Source organism: Camponotus vicinus, unplaced genomic scaffold (genome assembly GCF_025532165.1).
Source record: "Camponotus vicinus isolate PSW18456_S1 unplaced genomic scaffold, iyCamVici1.0 SCAF_14, whole genome shotgun sequence".
Classification (NCBI taxonomy): domain Eukaryota; kingdom Metazoa; phylum Arthropoda; class Insecta; order Hymenoptera; family Formicidae; genus Camponotus; species Camponotus vicinus.
In genome coordinates, this window is record NW_028141950.1 from 2,267,519 (window position 1) to 2,281,694 (window position 14,176).

The 14,176-nt window shown below is 29.0% G+C and overlaps 4 protein-coding genes across 11 annotated transcripts in view; 2 read left to right on the forward strand and 2 right to left on the reverse strand.

The window, feature by feature from the left end:
- LOC145965562 (diacylglycerol kinase eta) overlaps positions 1–1,775 on the forward strand; it is a 28,518-nt gene extending 26,743 nt beyond the window's left edge. For 6 of the 7 annotated variants that reach the window (XM_083089235.1, XM_083089229.1, XM_083089230.1 and 3 more), the window contains exon 22: positions 916–1,775. In XM_083089235.1, the coding sequence (XP_082945361.1) occupies positions 916–1,212 (297 nt within the window). In that variant the 3' untranslated portion in view covers positions 1,213–1,775. The remainder of the gene's footprint in view (positions 1–915) is intronic. The other variant, XM_083089234.1, reaches the window with a different exon arrangement.
- A 3,418-nt stretch (positions 1,776–5,193) lies between these two features.
- Glurs-m (putative glutamate--tRNA ligase, mitochondrial) lies at positions 5,194–10,173 on the reverse strand. Of its 2 annotated transcripts, XR_014436762.1 has the most exons (10): positions 9,854–10,173; positions 9,493–9,727; positions 9,184–9,379; positions 8,896–9,110; positions 8,506–8,728; positions 8,225–8,385; positions 7,975–8,144; positions 7,742–7,899; positions 7,449–7,652; positions 5,194–5,299 (listed from the first exon to the last, which is right to left on the reverse strand). XR_014436762.1 is itself a non-coding variant. In XM_083089241.1 (9 exons), the coding sequence occupies exons 1-9, from the start codon at positions 9,951–9,953 to the stop codon at positions 7,572–7,574; spliced, it is 1,539 nt and encodes a 512-aa protein (XP_082945367.1). In that variant the 5' UTR covers positions 9,954–10,173; the 3' UTR covers positions 7,260–7,571. The 2 variants fall into 2 exon arrangements, 1 of the variants encoding a protein (XP_082945367.1); XM_083089241.1 differs by lacking the exon at positions 5,194–5,299 and having other exon boundaries at positions 7,260–7,652.
- A 275-nt stretch (positions 10,174–10,448) lies between these two features.
- Positions 10,449–12,828, reverse strand: Med19 (mediator complex subunit 19). The gene is made up of 4 exons (XM_083088943.1): positions 12,129–12,828; positions 11,814–11,970; positions 11,626–11,725; positions 10,449–11,542 (listed from the first exon to the last, which is right to left on the reverse strand). Exons 1-4 carry the CDS (start codon positions 12,310–12,312, stop codon positions 11,258–11,260), a joined length of 726 nt encoding a protein of 241 aa, XP_082945069.1. The 5' UTR covers positions 12,313–12,828; the 3' UTR covers positions 10,449–11,257.
- Positions 12,829–13,236: 408 nt separating this feature from the next.
- On the forward strand, positions 13,237–14,020 carry Mrpl42 (mitochondrial ribosomal protein L42). Its single transcript, XM_083088593.1, has 2 exons — positions 13,237–13,392; positions 13,546–14,020. Exon 2 carries the CDS (start codon positions 13,546–13,548, stop codon positions 13,897–13,899), a length of 354 nt encoding a protein of 117 aa, XP_082944719.1. The 5' UTR covers positions 13,237–13,392; the 3' UTR covers positions 13,900–14,020.
- The last annotated feature ends 156 nt before the right edge of the window (positions 14,021–14,176 follow it).

Below are 14,176 nucleotides of genomic sequence, written 5' to 3' on the forward strand. Positions count from 1 at the left end.
ATTATGCATATAAATGTTGTTTACAAACGATAATTAATAAATTATCCTATGCTTTATTTCGGATTGATTGAGTGCTCAATCCCAGTGCTGGTAATACGCTTTTAAGTCTTAATGCTTATGACGTTAGAGAATTTAGAACTAGCATTTAGAAACTTAGTTTTGCAATGTAGCGAGATATGGTGCAGATTATTTTGTACACGTGTGTATGTATCGTGCGTGCATGTTATATCTGCTAAGAGATGGATTGCTCTATTTAGATGTTTTTATTTACCTACTTATACGCTTATATGATTCTAGTTTCTTTTCCTATTATAGTTAGTTAACAGCGAAATACGTGATACATATTATGTGATATTTAGCAATCTTAGTCGACGCTGCGCATCTATTTAGTTTATATTAGCAGAAGCAATAGTACGCACCAAACGTTTAACTTTTACTTTTGCCATCGCGCGCTCCCGCTATTTCTCATGGTTTCGTTGAAAAGTCGTTGCACCCTTTAATTAGCATTGTAACAATGAGAGGGGAACTTTCGTGATTTTATATGAGCCTCATGAGAGATGTATCTTGTAGCGGATGTATATGTGTGTAAATCTCGCTCTGAATTATATAGCAATAAATATATAATGGAATATCTCATGTCTCTCTTATTAATGTATACCGGAAATGTATTTACGCGAATATATAATATTCTAAATCATTCGAACGTAAACGATCACTTAGACCATTCGAGAGCTACTTTATGTGCCTGATGAGTCCCATGTCATCCCATCAAGTGCAATTCTCCACCTGTGCATATGACTAGCATGTCTCTAACGTATGTCTCGTATATAAGATAGCGTGCCGCTTTACACGCGCTTTACCACTAATCTGACTAACACCATGTACTAACCGGCGTCTCGAACTCTGGATCTGCAGGGGGATAAAAAAAATCGTCATCGAGGGTTGTTCTGGTTAAAGTTCCGTCGTTTCGCTGGCAACTCGGGCGCCGCGGGTCATCCGGCGCGAGATCAAGTTACCACGTGGGGCGTGCAGGAGGTGTGCAGCTGGTTAGAGAACCTGCAACTGGGAGAATACTCTGACAGATTCGTGTCCCACGACATACGCGGCAGGGAATTGCTAACGCTAGCCCGTCGTGATCTTAAGGAGCTGGGCATCACCAAGGTGGGGCACGTTAAACGCATCTTACAAGCCATCAATGACCTCAACAATTGAATTTACACGAATCACGTTCACGTAGAAACGTTAAGTTTTGCACGTCCGCAGCAAAGAATACGAACGCGTAAGTAGTTAGATACCTAGATAGTGTTTGACACAGTAGCAAAAGAGAGTATATCTTCGGCGCATCATTCCAAACGAAAAATATACGCAACTATAGTAAATCGATAGCAGAGAAGATAAAATTTAGAATTGAATTCTTGACAAAAAGAGCTTTCGTAATAATTCGTAGAACAGGATAGATAGATTATTATATTCTTATCCTAAAACGTTAATTATAAAATGTGCGATTTCCAAAACACATATACTAAAATAATATATAAAAGAAGACAATGTTAAAAGCGATAAAAGTTATTATGGAGTTATATCCTTTAACATTGTCGTATAGAAGAAAGCCACTTTTTGCCTGTGCCAAATATTTACTCTATATTTAAAATCATGATAAGAAGCAAAGAGATGAATTTGTTGTCTCATCGACACAAATTTACAACGCAATTCTATTTATATATACATACATACATATATATATATATATATATATATATATATATATATATATATATACACATACATATATATAGTACAAAATATGAGATATGTCACATCTCCCAAGGGGATGAATTTTTATTTCACTCTCTCTTATTGAGGCAATCCATGACGAAAAAGGTTTCGTGTAAACTGTACACACATACGGAATAGATAATATTCTTGTAAAATAGTAAGTTTTTTACATTACAAACTATACTATAAAATAAAAAATTTACAACATCTCGGGCATACATATTCAACAACTATTGCGTGTATTTCTTATTCGAAATTCATGAATCTTACGCGCGGCATAAGTATCTTAAACTTGCGAATGCGACATTCTTAAAGAAGCGTTTCCTATTGTCTTTGACGTATAAGGATTAATTATATTATATCTGTAATTTTTAACTCTTTCGGTCAATTTATTCTGATTGTCTTTTACATATAACTTCATCGAGATGTAGTATGCAATATAAATATGTACATAACGGATATCTTGTAATTATATACACAGATTTGACTTTTTCGATTGTTTGACGACGTTAATAATTAGTTTGAAAAGCAATGTCTGGGCCAAGATGTATATGAAAGTGATCCTACATATATCTCCTCTTATGGCAATAAACATGATAATTAAGAAAAGACCTAGAGATGCAAAATGCATACATTATAGTAGTTCTAATGATTATTATGTGTGTATATGATACATAAGATACTTTCTTCTTCCGTATTTGTAGATCACAACTTGTTAGAGGTAGCTCTTGCTTGTGAGCTTCTTGCCTTATATTATAAAGCTAGTCTTCATTTTCTTACCCCCGTATATCTCAGTAAATATTTATCTATTTTTATATAATTATTTTAAAAGATGATCTACACACACACACACACACATATATATATGACTACTGTGCTATCATTTGCATAATCTTCTATCAGCGTAATCAAATATTGCTCATACTGATAATAAAAGAGATGCAGTTTTTCTGTTTTTTGTTTTTTGCCGTTTCTTGACCTATCTTCATTATTGTGTGATTGAATTGAAGAATCTCGATATGAAAAAGATATTTATATTGTAGTTTTAGAAAGTATTATACTTCTCATATACAGAGAGTGATTTCACACAAATAGATGAACATATTGTAGTAGTGCATTTAGACTATGCGATAAAACAAGTAATTAATTATTATAAAAATAAATAGAGTAAATGAAACACAATTAGCTGACAAACTTAAAACAAAGTAGAATCAAACTGTGAGGACACACTAAAAACAATTATGCAGAGATAAATGTAAAATATATTCTTATCGTAATACACAGAGAAAATATAGATTCTTTATTAACAATGTTAGTTCGCCACAGGTTGTCCAATATTAATGCACTACGACGACTCATTTATCTTTGTCTTTTATATAACAACTTATAAAATATATTAACGAATACGAACTTAGTTATTTGCGAGTTAAAAGGATTTTCTTTACATTCCAATATATATAATATATATATTGAAAAGGACAAAAGTGCCTATTCTAGATTCACTAATCTTACATATGAACAAGGAATACAGTCGTATACTGTTACATGTACATGAATGATATGGCATTAATTGTGTATTATGTTTTTTATTGTTAATTTAGAAATACGAAATTAATTACTAACGCGCAATATCTATATATAAATATTTTTTTTTATTGTATAACTGTACAAAAATTACGTCATTACAGTCCTGCAACAAAACGTCGCATTTCAATAGATAACAATGTTGCAATAATGTAATGCAGTAATATAATACAGTATTATGTAGGATAATATTACATTCAATGATTTTTAATTTATATATCTTTTTGGGAAAAAGGGAGAATGAAAATTAAAAATTAATAGAAATTATAACATTTAAATATAATATTATGACAATGAATTTTACATATATAATTTAATTATACTTCGATATACATATACCTTCTAGAAATAATTTATTAAACGTCTAAAAAACTAAATCAATAATATAAATAAAACTGATAAATTAAAGATAACGTTCATGTCTCCTTAAAATAGATGTTTTGAATTATAATATCCGTTCGTTTATATAATACTTGCCCATTCTTCTTACTTAATCTTCTACTCCTTTTTAAACTTAGAGATAATTCTGCAAATATTATCTTATGTATATTTGTCGGGGATATTTTCTGCAGTAAAATTCTAATATACAGAATTGACAATCTCTCTCGTATTATCGTGTAACACGCACGAATAAAATGTATTGTAAGATATTCCTTTCCAAAATAATGTATACACATACATATATATTGTTGTTTTGTATACTTATTAAAATAAAATATTTGACATATGCATACCTCACAATTTATGATAAAATGTTGGAAAGGCATTGTTACATAAAAACGAATGTATTTAATCTATTCAATTATCGTTCCTAGAAAAAATATACCATTTTACTATATTATTAATGATGTATATGTAATCGAAATATGTAATAGTGAGTCTCGCTGGAGGAAGTTGAAAAAGAATAGTATTCGTAGTTTTCTAGAACCTATTCGCGTGCATCTGTATATGTTTTTCAACATTTCTTTCACATTTGGGATGAATCATATGATTCTTTTAAATGTAACATGCATTCGTGAAAGCATTTTTCCCTTTTGTATCTGTGATAAATTTTGTGTAACTGCTTAATCTTCTAATGCAAAAAATGTGTTATTATAACAGATAATTATAAATAAGTACTTATACAGTGTATATGACGATATGTCTTTCGTTCCTTTACTACTTTAATCGAATGTGCTTCTTCTTTTCTTTCTTTTGATACATGCATGAACAGCTATTATTGACTTAATTAGATAATATCTTTGAAACATGCATATAATATATAAAAGCACAATGGTATTATATTACATATATATTTTACACATAGGATATATATTAGCTTGAAATCAGTACTAATAAAAATATTTGAGTTTGTATATAGTGAACAACCTCTAAAAATATTTGAAATAACATACATTTGCATATTAAAACTATTCGCGAGAGAGATGTAAAAGATCCTAAAAATTATTTGTTCTCTGTTCTTGGAAAAATCAAAATAAATTTCTTCGTTTTTTGTTGCTTATTTATTCAATATGTTGTTTTTAATAAATCTATAAAATATACTGATATAGATATCTATATTTAAATATATTAATTGATACATTTTACAATCTTAAAATTATGTGGAAATGTTCGTAATAATAGTAATATACAGATCGCGATAAATACATTCGAAATAAGTAGAAAAGTTTTCTGTTTACAGAATAGGACCATAAATATATTGCAAAATAAATCTAAAACTACTGTGATAAAGACTTTAATCTGTAATATAAAAAGTTATTATCTGTAATATTAACATATTATTTATCCAAATATTAGCAATATAATTATTTTAATTGTATTTTAAGATTTATTGTATCATCTCCTTTTAAATTAAGATTTTACATTGTAAGCTTGAATACATAAGAATGTGAATCGATCTATGTGAAGTACTTTGACTTACAATTATTCTTGAATTGCACTGAAAATAGCATAGGATTTATATTTTATTAAATATTTAGAATTTTTTGCATCAGTTTTAATGTATTTATTGATTACGTGCTTTCCAAAAGACACATATAAAATATCTTGTATAAAATATTTTGTTGTATAGATTTTTAGTGAAATTTATGAAAACATTTGTTAACTTTTAATAATAGGTCTTATATATGAGCATAAGTTTACATTTTTATGAAAATGAGTTTTAGAATAATTTTATAATAATAAAACTTTTGAAAGAGTATGACTTGCCAAACAATTTTGAATCATTATATTTGAATACTTCGAAAATTTATTATATTATCAGGCATAATAATAATTGGTAATTTGTCAAGCAATATTTTGATACAATAGCAGGATTTATAGACATATTAATATAGTAATATTAATAAATACTAGTTTTTAATATCCTATTTTATTATGACCAGCTTTTTTTTTAAATAAACGTGAAATTATTACAAAATTTTATACACAATGTGAATCTTTTATTTTCATTATTGTATATCAAAGAATTATTATTATAAAGTAGTATATTTCTCTATGATACTGTAAGATTTTATTTTAGTGCTAATTTTAAATACACTATGTCAATATTTGATATGTATTATAAATCCTGTGCTATGTAACAGAAAAACACAGTAATATATCAAAAAAGCTACTTAAGAATCAATGTGTTCAATTTGTTATACATACATGCACTTTATACATGTGTTTTGTTAAGATAATTATGCATTATTTCTACATGTTTATTATATGTAATCTTTTTGTACTTAGATGTGCGACTATTATAAATAATATATAAAGTGAAAATATTATCAATTATGCACTGTATCAAAAATCAATATTCTATAATAAAGTTAAATCTTAAAAAAATTTCACACATTTCAGAGTTTTTAAGTACTTTCTTGATTAAATTATATATATATACAGGGTGACCCATTTTAACTTAGGCAGCCAAATAACTCGAAAAATAAGCAAGATAGAGAAAAATGTTTTAGACAAAAGTTGTATGGTTTCGAGGGGGCCATAAGATGGTATCATTGGTTTGATCTTGAAGAGTCATTTGAAGGTCACGTGAAGGTCACTTCAATTTTTTTAAATGGAACATTCTATATATTTTTGTACATTCTTGTAGCTCATCTCGAGAGCTTTCCAAAACACTATAATTAAGTACATTTTCGTTAAGTACTTTTTGAGTTATGAGGCTTGAAATAATTTCTTAATTTTACATAAACCGTAAAATATCTTGTAAAATATTCATTTTTCGATTACCTTACCTTAATAGTTTTATGTACAAAATAATGAGAGGAATCAATTGGTGTAAAGAAAACACATAGTTGTTTCGAAGAAAAAATATGTAATTTGCAATTAACAATTCCATATTTTTTCTTAAAAACAACTATGTGTTTTCTTTACACCAATTGATTCCTCTCATTATTTTGTACATAAAAGTATTAAGGTAAGATAATCGAAAAATGAATATTTTACAAGATATTTTACGGTTTATGTAAAATTAAGAAATTATTTCAAGCATCATAACTCAAAAAGTACTTAACGGAAAGGTACTTAATTATAGTGTTTTGGAAAGCTCTCGAAATAAGCTACAAGAATGTACAAAAATATATAGGGTATTCCATTTAAAAAAATTGAAGTGACCTTCACGTGACCTTCAAATGACTCTTCAAGGTCAAACCAATGATACCATCTTATGGCCCCCTCGAAACCATACAACTTTTGTCTAAAACATTTTTCTCTATCTTGCTTATTTTTCGAGTTATTTGGCTGCCTAAGTTAAAATGGGTCACCCTGTATATATTTAAAAAGATTGTAAAACATGCTTTGATAAATGATAATATTATGAAATATTAATATTGTAGTTGCTCTCAGAATATCTTTCATATTATTTATGTATTTTCTGTAAATATATTAAAATGTAGGCGAAATATTTTAATTTTTTTTAATTAATTTAAATTATGTACAAAAAATGTTGACTAGATTATCAATCCCATTCATTACATCGAAGTTGTAAATAATTTACAAATAGTTTTCATAATTTCCAGCAATAAAATACAATATTATTATTATTTGAAGAAGTTTTAATAATTTTATACTGAATAATATATTATACTTGCATGATGTTTCTGGTGTATGCTTCCTCAAAAAAACATATTTAATACAAATCTATTTCAGATGTATCTTATCGTCAATAAAACTGAGATCACAATCTTTAATTAAATAATATAATGTAAATTATCTCAGGAAACGCAACGTTGTAATCGCAACAATGTTCTGTCCTTCCCTAAAATTTCCATCATTTCAGCAACAGGTGGTCCAACCTATGTATATTTTATTGCACATATTAAATATTTTTTCTCACAAAGGAAAGAAACTTATATATATGTACTATATTTACCAATATAATTACCTTTAAACCGCTTAAAATGCTTCTCAGAATTTTCATCAAAGCAGCAAATGGAATTTTATTCTTCTCGGCAAAATCTCTCAAATATGAAATCATCCAATCCGTTTTGTAATTGCTTGCATCTATTTCAACTAATTCTGCATTTAACAGTTTAATCGTGTCTGAAATAAAACAAGTGTAATATATAGCTTTGACCAGTAGAATTAATAAACTTTTGTATAAAGAAATATTAATACTCGAGCATTCAGTTTGTTCAATATTTGGTACAGAAGCAATATTTGGAATAATCCACAAGAATGCAAGCTCCTCTGTAACAAGATCATTCAATGTCGATATTCTGTTTTGCGACCATTTTAATGTGCTTATTATGTGATGATCATCTAACTGCAAACTCCCATCATTTTTTCTAAAATAAAAATAATACAATTAAATTTCTCTGGAAAAAAATAAGAGATAGTATACTATTCTATGCAAAATTAAATATACCTTTCGGAAAATGCTTTTAATACTAATCTTTTAATTCGTTCAGTTAGAAATTTATGATTCTTCTCGTTTCTCACTAAATTTACCATTTCTAACTTATTAAATTCTAATAATTTTTCAGGCATAAGTTTGCCGGAATTTATTTTTAATTTATTAATATCGAACTGTAATAGAAAAAAAATGTAGATAAATAATTAGTAATATATAAATAAAAATTTTATTGTAATGTATAAAAAAATTTTATGTAAAAATATAGATTTTTCCGTTATCGATTATATTTATACCTTTTTAATTAATTCCTGATAACTATAAAGATCTTGATTCTGTTGTTCTTTATGAAAACCACCACCAGCGCTTATCACATAATTTAATAATGCTAGTGGAAAAATACCCTGTTCCCTAAATGACTCGATTTTTATATCACCTTGTCTCTTTGATAATTTGGATCCATCTGCATTTAATATTAAAGGTAAATGTCCATACATGGGAGGATCCCAACCAAATGCGCTATAATGAATAAAATCTATCAAATATAACTGTATATAATTTAGTTATTTAAAATTTAGAAAAAAAATTTTAAATATAAATTAAATTAAAAACTAAAACATATGTGAGTATGTGATTATTTTGAGTAAAGCTACATACATACATACATACTTATAAAGCATACATACTTATAAAGCATAATATGTTTGGGTGTAGAAACTTGCCACTCAACACCCCGTAAGACATGAGAAATTTCCATAAAATGATCATCGACCACATTTGCAAAATGATAAGTAGGATAGCCATCTGATTTTATAATGACTGGATCCCCTTCAGTCTTGGAAATATCATGCAACACTTTTCCATAAACCATATCATAAAAGGGTTTTGGTGTAGATGATAACTGAAATATGAAGCAACAAGTATTTTAAAACTCTTTTCAACTTGTCAAATATGTTTTAAAAAAAACTTAATACTTTAAATCTAATACAATAAGATGAATTCTTCTTAAGCATTTCTTTCGCTTCTTCCTTACTAAAATGTCGACATCTATTGTCATATTTAGGTATTTGTCCACATTTTATTGCTTCCTTTCTTAATAAATTCAGTCTTGTTTCTGTGCAAAAACAATAGTAGGCAGATTCATTGTTTAAGAGTTTAAGCACCTGTTCCCTACAAAAATTTTAACAATTATAAAAATAAAACTATTGACAATTTCTAATTTTATTTCATCATCCAAATACATACTGGTATAATTCAAGTCGTGGTATCATCCAAATACATACTTGTATAATTCAAGTCGTGATGACTGCACATAAGGACCAGTTGGACCACCTCTAGTAGGATCCTCATCAGGAATAATTCCTGCCCATAGCAAATCATCCTGAAGCTTCTCTACTGCTCCAGGAACTATTCTTGTTTGATCAGTGTCTTCAATTCTCAAAATGAAGGTGCCATTGTTGCTACGTGCAAATAAATAATTGTACAACGCAGTACGTAATCCTCCTAAGTGCAAATGACCTGGGACACATGAATCAGAATTGACATTCAAGATATCTGAATATCAGAGTTAATTATTTAAATAAGACGAGTTTAATTCATCATTGCAGGAGAAAACGTGATGATATAACGTTTGCCCATTATTACCAGTAGGACTTGGCGCAAATCTAACCCTGACGTGATATTTCTTGAAAAAGCGTCTCTGCAAAAGTTGAAAATTTGCTGCTCGGAGTATATTACGTTGCATATCTGTATTAAAGTATCTCGTGAATCTTATAAAGATAATGGATCGTTCACGCAACGTTCACGTGAATTTTAATGACCTTTAAGAAACCTCGTTTTGAAAGTCGTGGATTTGAAACCATATGTTTAGTGTGTTCGCGATTAAGACGACACGCGACACGATGAGTCTCCAGACATTTTTTATTCTTTTACTTCTTTTTTAACGAGTATTAAATCGAAAATAAATTAGACCTCATTGATAAGAATTGAAAAAAAATTTATCTTAAAATTATATTTTTTATCACTTCGTTTCCTAATATCGAAAATTGAATTTCATAGTATAGACAAATAAAAAATCAGGTAAACATAATTTTTGAATTTAAATTTCAGGACTAATTTTCCGAATATTGGGGTAAAATAATAAAAATATATATATTATTTAACTGTATTAATATTTATATTAATTAAAGGAAAGAGAGGAATAATAGAAATATAATTAAAATATCAAAACAAAAAAAAGTCAGTCGCAAAATTTATCACTTTAATTCTTTACATTAAAAATATTACAGTTACATAAACTTAATCATAGATATTGTATATTTCTCTATGAATTTTGTAAATGAACACTTTATGCAGAATAGTGGTATTTTTCCTTCTTCTCTTTTATAACATATAATATTTACATTTCAGTTTATAATTGTTACGATAATAATGATAATGTATATAAATAAATGTGTGAATTGATATATCCCGTGCATGACTGCTATATTACACGTTCATATTTTAATCCATTTTACTAATATAGGCAACTTTTGAATACATAATATATTATGTAAAAATATTTAAGAGACAATATATATAATATTTCATATACATTAAGTTCAAAAAATTATGTTATACAAATGATGTTATATTAATTGTTACAGTCAAATTGTATGGTGCAAAATTTAAAAAAAATTTGAACAAAACTCCCTAAAGTATATGGCTTTTTACAAATTTTTCCGTTTTCTAAAAGTAAACTTATATGCATATCTCTCTTCTAAATAGAAGAAAAAATTATATTATCTTATATAAATTTTACATAGAATTTTATATATAATATATATATGCATATATACATAATTTGCACATTTTCGTCACATTTTCTTTTCTCTTTCATATCACACCCAATGCTGAAAACAAACAACATCTATTATGTCTAAGTAAAAAAAAAAAAAATAAATATGCACATATGTATATATATATGCTGTAGTCGCAGAGACAATTCAAGCATCTGCTTCAAGATTTCAATTAAAGATTTGGCATGAACTGAAAAGGGCACATTAGAGATCACGAGTTGGAATGCTGAGATGGTGTAAGGCTACCGGTATGCTCGGGGCTGTGTTTCTGTTTTTTCCTTTTTTTCTCCTTCTTTCGCTTCTTCCTAGCCTCCTTCTCTTCATCGTGTCTCTTTTGTTTCTTATGTTTCTTCTCATGCGTATCGGAACCGCCTACATCCGTCGTCGCAACCTCTTGTCCGCTGAGCACCTCCCCGGGCTTATGTTTATGTTTTTTATGCTTATTCTTGTGTTTTCTCTGAGGAGCTTGATTAACATATCTATATTGTTCTGGTAACTGCAAAAAAATTATACATTTAGTATTTTGTTTTTTATTCTAATACTTTGTATATATTTTAATGCAATATAAGAATATCTTACTGGACCAGGATGCAATCGAAAACCAGCAAGCTGCACACTCGTTAGAGGTAATAGTTCCTTACCGCCTATTGGAGGTTTCTCAATCACTGATCTTAATGAGCTAAAAGAAAAATATGAAACAAAAAAATAATCGAAATTTACAATTATTGTAATAATAATTAAAATTGCTCTTAAAAGATTTAAATTACCTATTATCATGATGTCCAGGTTTGTCTATAATACCAGGTAAATTTGGTAAAAAAGATGATAGTTGCTCCTTAGGTTTTTTGCCACTAAACTTGGTATAGGAATGTTCCAGACCATAATAGTTCATTAAATTTGTTGCTCCAGTAAGTTCACTTTCCCCTAAAAAAAGAGAGTAATAGATTTATCTTAATAAAATTATGAATTTTTTTCTAAATAATTGTATATATTGTGCTTGCAAAATGAGTAATTAATATAACTTATATATGTAATAAATATTGATTTCAAGTTTCTTTTTTTCTCTTTCATGACTTTATTACCTGGAGGTTCTTTCATCAAGTAAAAAGGCCCACTGTGTACGATGGAAGGGTTCTTTCCCAAGGAAATAGTTGTCTTCAATGTTCCCGTAGAATCTTGACGAGACACAACCGGGGAACGTGCGCCCCTCGGCGAAGATTTTGGCGAGTACTGCTCCACCTTGCGAAACTGATCGCCCATTATCATCCTAAGGCTCTAGTTTATCTCACCTTCACGTCAAAACTAATGCAGCGGTTCACCTCCGGATCTCCGGAGAAACACCGAGAGAGAAAAATAATTACGTAGCCGATGTAGTCCCATAAACTACGGACACTCGTCCTGAATGAATGTTAGAAATCGCGCGATCCGCGAAGTTTCATCTACGGCTGCAATATTGTAACACGAGTTTGAGGTCGATCGCTGAACGAGGAAAGCGATCGGCATCACCAGTGGAGGAACGTGTTACATGCATCGTCGAGAGATTTAGAAAAGTACAATGACCTCGCAAAGTGCCTTCCTCTACGATTTTCTGGTGAAATATAAAAATACTCGAGCGGAGATACTCGAACGTACATTCTCCGCTGCTATCATACTTCTCTTAAACAATCGTGCTTTTTTCCATGGATCAGAAATCGGTTCGATGCAGAAAACTCTGTTACACCTTTGATTGCACACAGCCGTTGCGCGTCTTCGCCCTCGCTCGTCACCCATAGATCATATGTACTTAGCGCGGATACACATGATGCGACAAAAAATTGTGCGCAATTTTCATGTCACAATACAAACATGGATTCTTGAAAATTCACTTTTTTTAATTATTTTATTTTATTTTCTATTATACATCTCCCGAAACGCATAATTCTTTGACTTTCTACGAAAATTTCTATGCATTTTGTGAATTTAGAATAAACTGTAGAGACATTGGATTATTGGATTACATTGGGCCATTGGGTTATTTAACATCCAATGACAACCAATGAGAGAGTGTCTTTTTGCAAATGGTTAAGACCGTTGCACAATGCTAGGCAACAGCCAATAGGAACAGAAATAGTATCTATTCTCTGCTCCTATTGGCAAATACTTTCTATTTCGCGTTTTTATTGAATAGCTTCTATTTTCTGTTGCCTAACATTGTGCAAGGGCCTTAAACGTAGACTTGAATGAAAATGTAAACTCTGTGCCCTTTATACTCTATGATTTTTATCTCACGAGGTTATGATTGAATATTTACATGGGTTTTCTTCTTGAACAGAATACATAAAAATATATTAAAAAGCATACATCAAGGTATTGAAAGATTTAATAAAATTGTCACTTTAATATTTTAAAAACTATATTATATGGATTTATTTTGCAGATGAATTTTTTGATTATTAACGTAAAATTAAAATGCAAATAAAAGAGTAATATTGTATTAATAATTATGATTTTTTACGACAGATGAATCCCACATTGCGTACGATTCGAGCCATTTATTCCGTGAGACATGCCAAGTACAGTACTTTACCTTCGGAAGCAGTAATCTTTACAGAAGATGATCGCATGATTGTGTGTTGGCATCCAGAGAAACAGTTTCCATATGAATATTCCTTACCACTGCCTGAAGAGAATCTGCCTGATACTTCTGTACTGTGTATTGGAAACAAAGATATCACAGATGTTTTTAAGAAAAAGAAGCCTTATCAGGTTGTAGAGGAATTGTCGAAGATTACATATACTACCAAGCACAGATGGTATCCTAGATCTAGAGACAAAAGAGCTAAGCAAACAGAACCTGACAGACCATACTTGTAATCTTTAAAAAGGATTTGAAAAAATCTCTTGATTGGAAAAAAAGTATCTTTTTTTGCCTTACATATGTAGTTATTTTTTAGGAAATAAATGTATTATTATAATAAATACTATACAAAGATAATTTTTATGTAGTCCATCTGTATAAATGATTTGCTTATATATTTATGATAGCCTGTTCCATTCTTTTTAAATTACATATATATGTCACACAATTTTTCTTAGAAAAAAGAAATTAGAAATAAAACTCATTATTAATATATTACAATATAATTTTAAT

Coding starts and splice junctions, on each gene's coding strand:
- Mrpl42 (XM_083088593.1), top strand. CDS start 13,546: ATGAATCCCACATTGCGTACGATTCGAGCCATTTATTCCGTGAGACAT.
- Glurs-m (XM_083089241.1), bottom strand. CDS start 9,953: ATGCAACGTAATATACTCCGAGCAGCAAATTTTCAACTTTTGCAGAGA. Junction 9,380..9,492: donor TCACGACTTGAATTATACAA/GTATGTATTTGG, acceptor AAATTTTTGTAG/GGAACAGGTGCTTAAACTCT. Junction 8,386..8,505: donor ATCAGGAATTAATTAAAAAG/GTATAAATATAA, acceptor TTTCTATTACAG/TTCGATATTAATAAATTAAA.
- Med19 (XM_083088943.1), bottom strand. CDS start 12,312: ATGATAATGGGCGATCAGTTTCGCAAGGTGGAGCAGTACTCGCCAAAA. Junction 11,726..11,813: donor CCTGGACATCATGATAATAG/GTAATTTAAATC, acceptor TTTTTCTTTTAG/CTCATTAAGATCAGTGATTG. Junction 11,543..11,625: donor TTCGATTGCATCCTGGTCCA/GTAAGATATTCT, acceptor ATTTTTTTGCAG/TTACCAGAACAATATAGATA.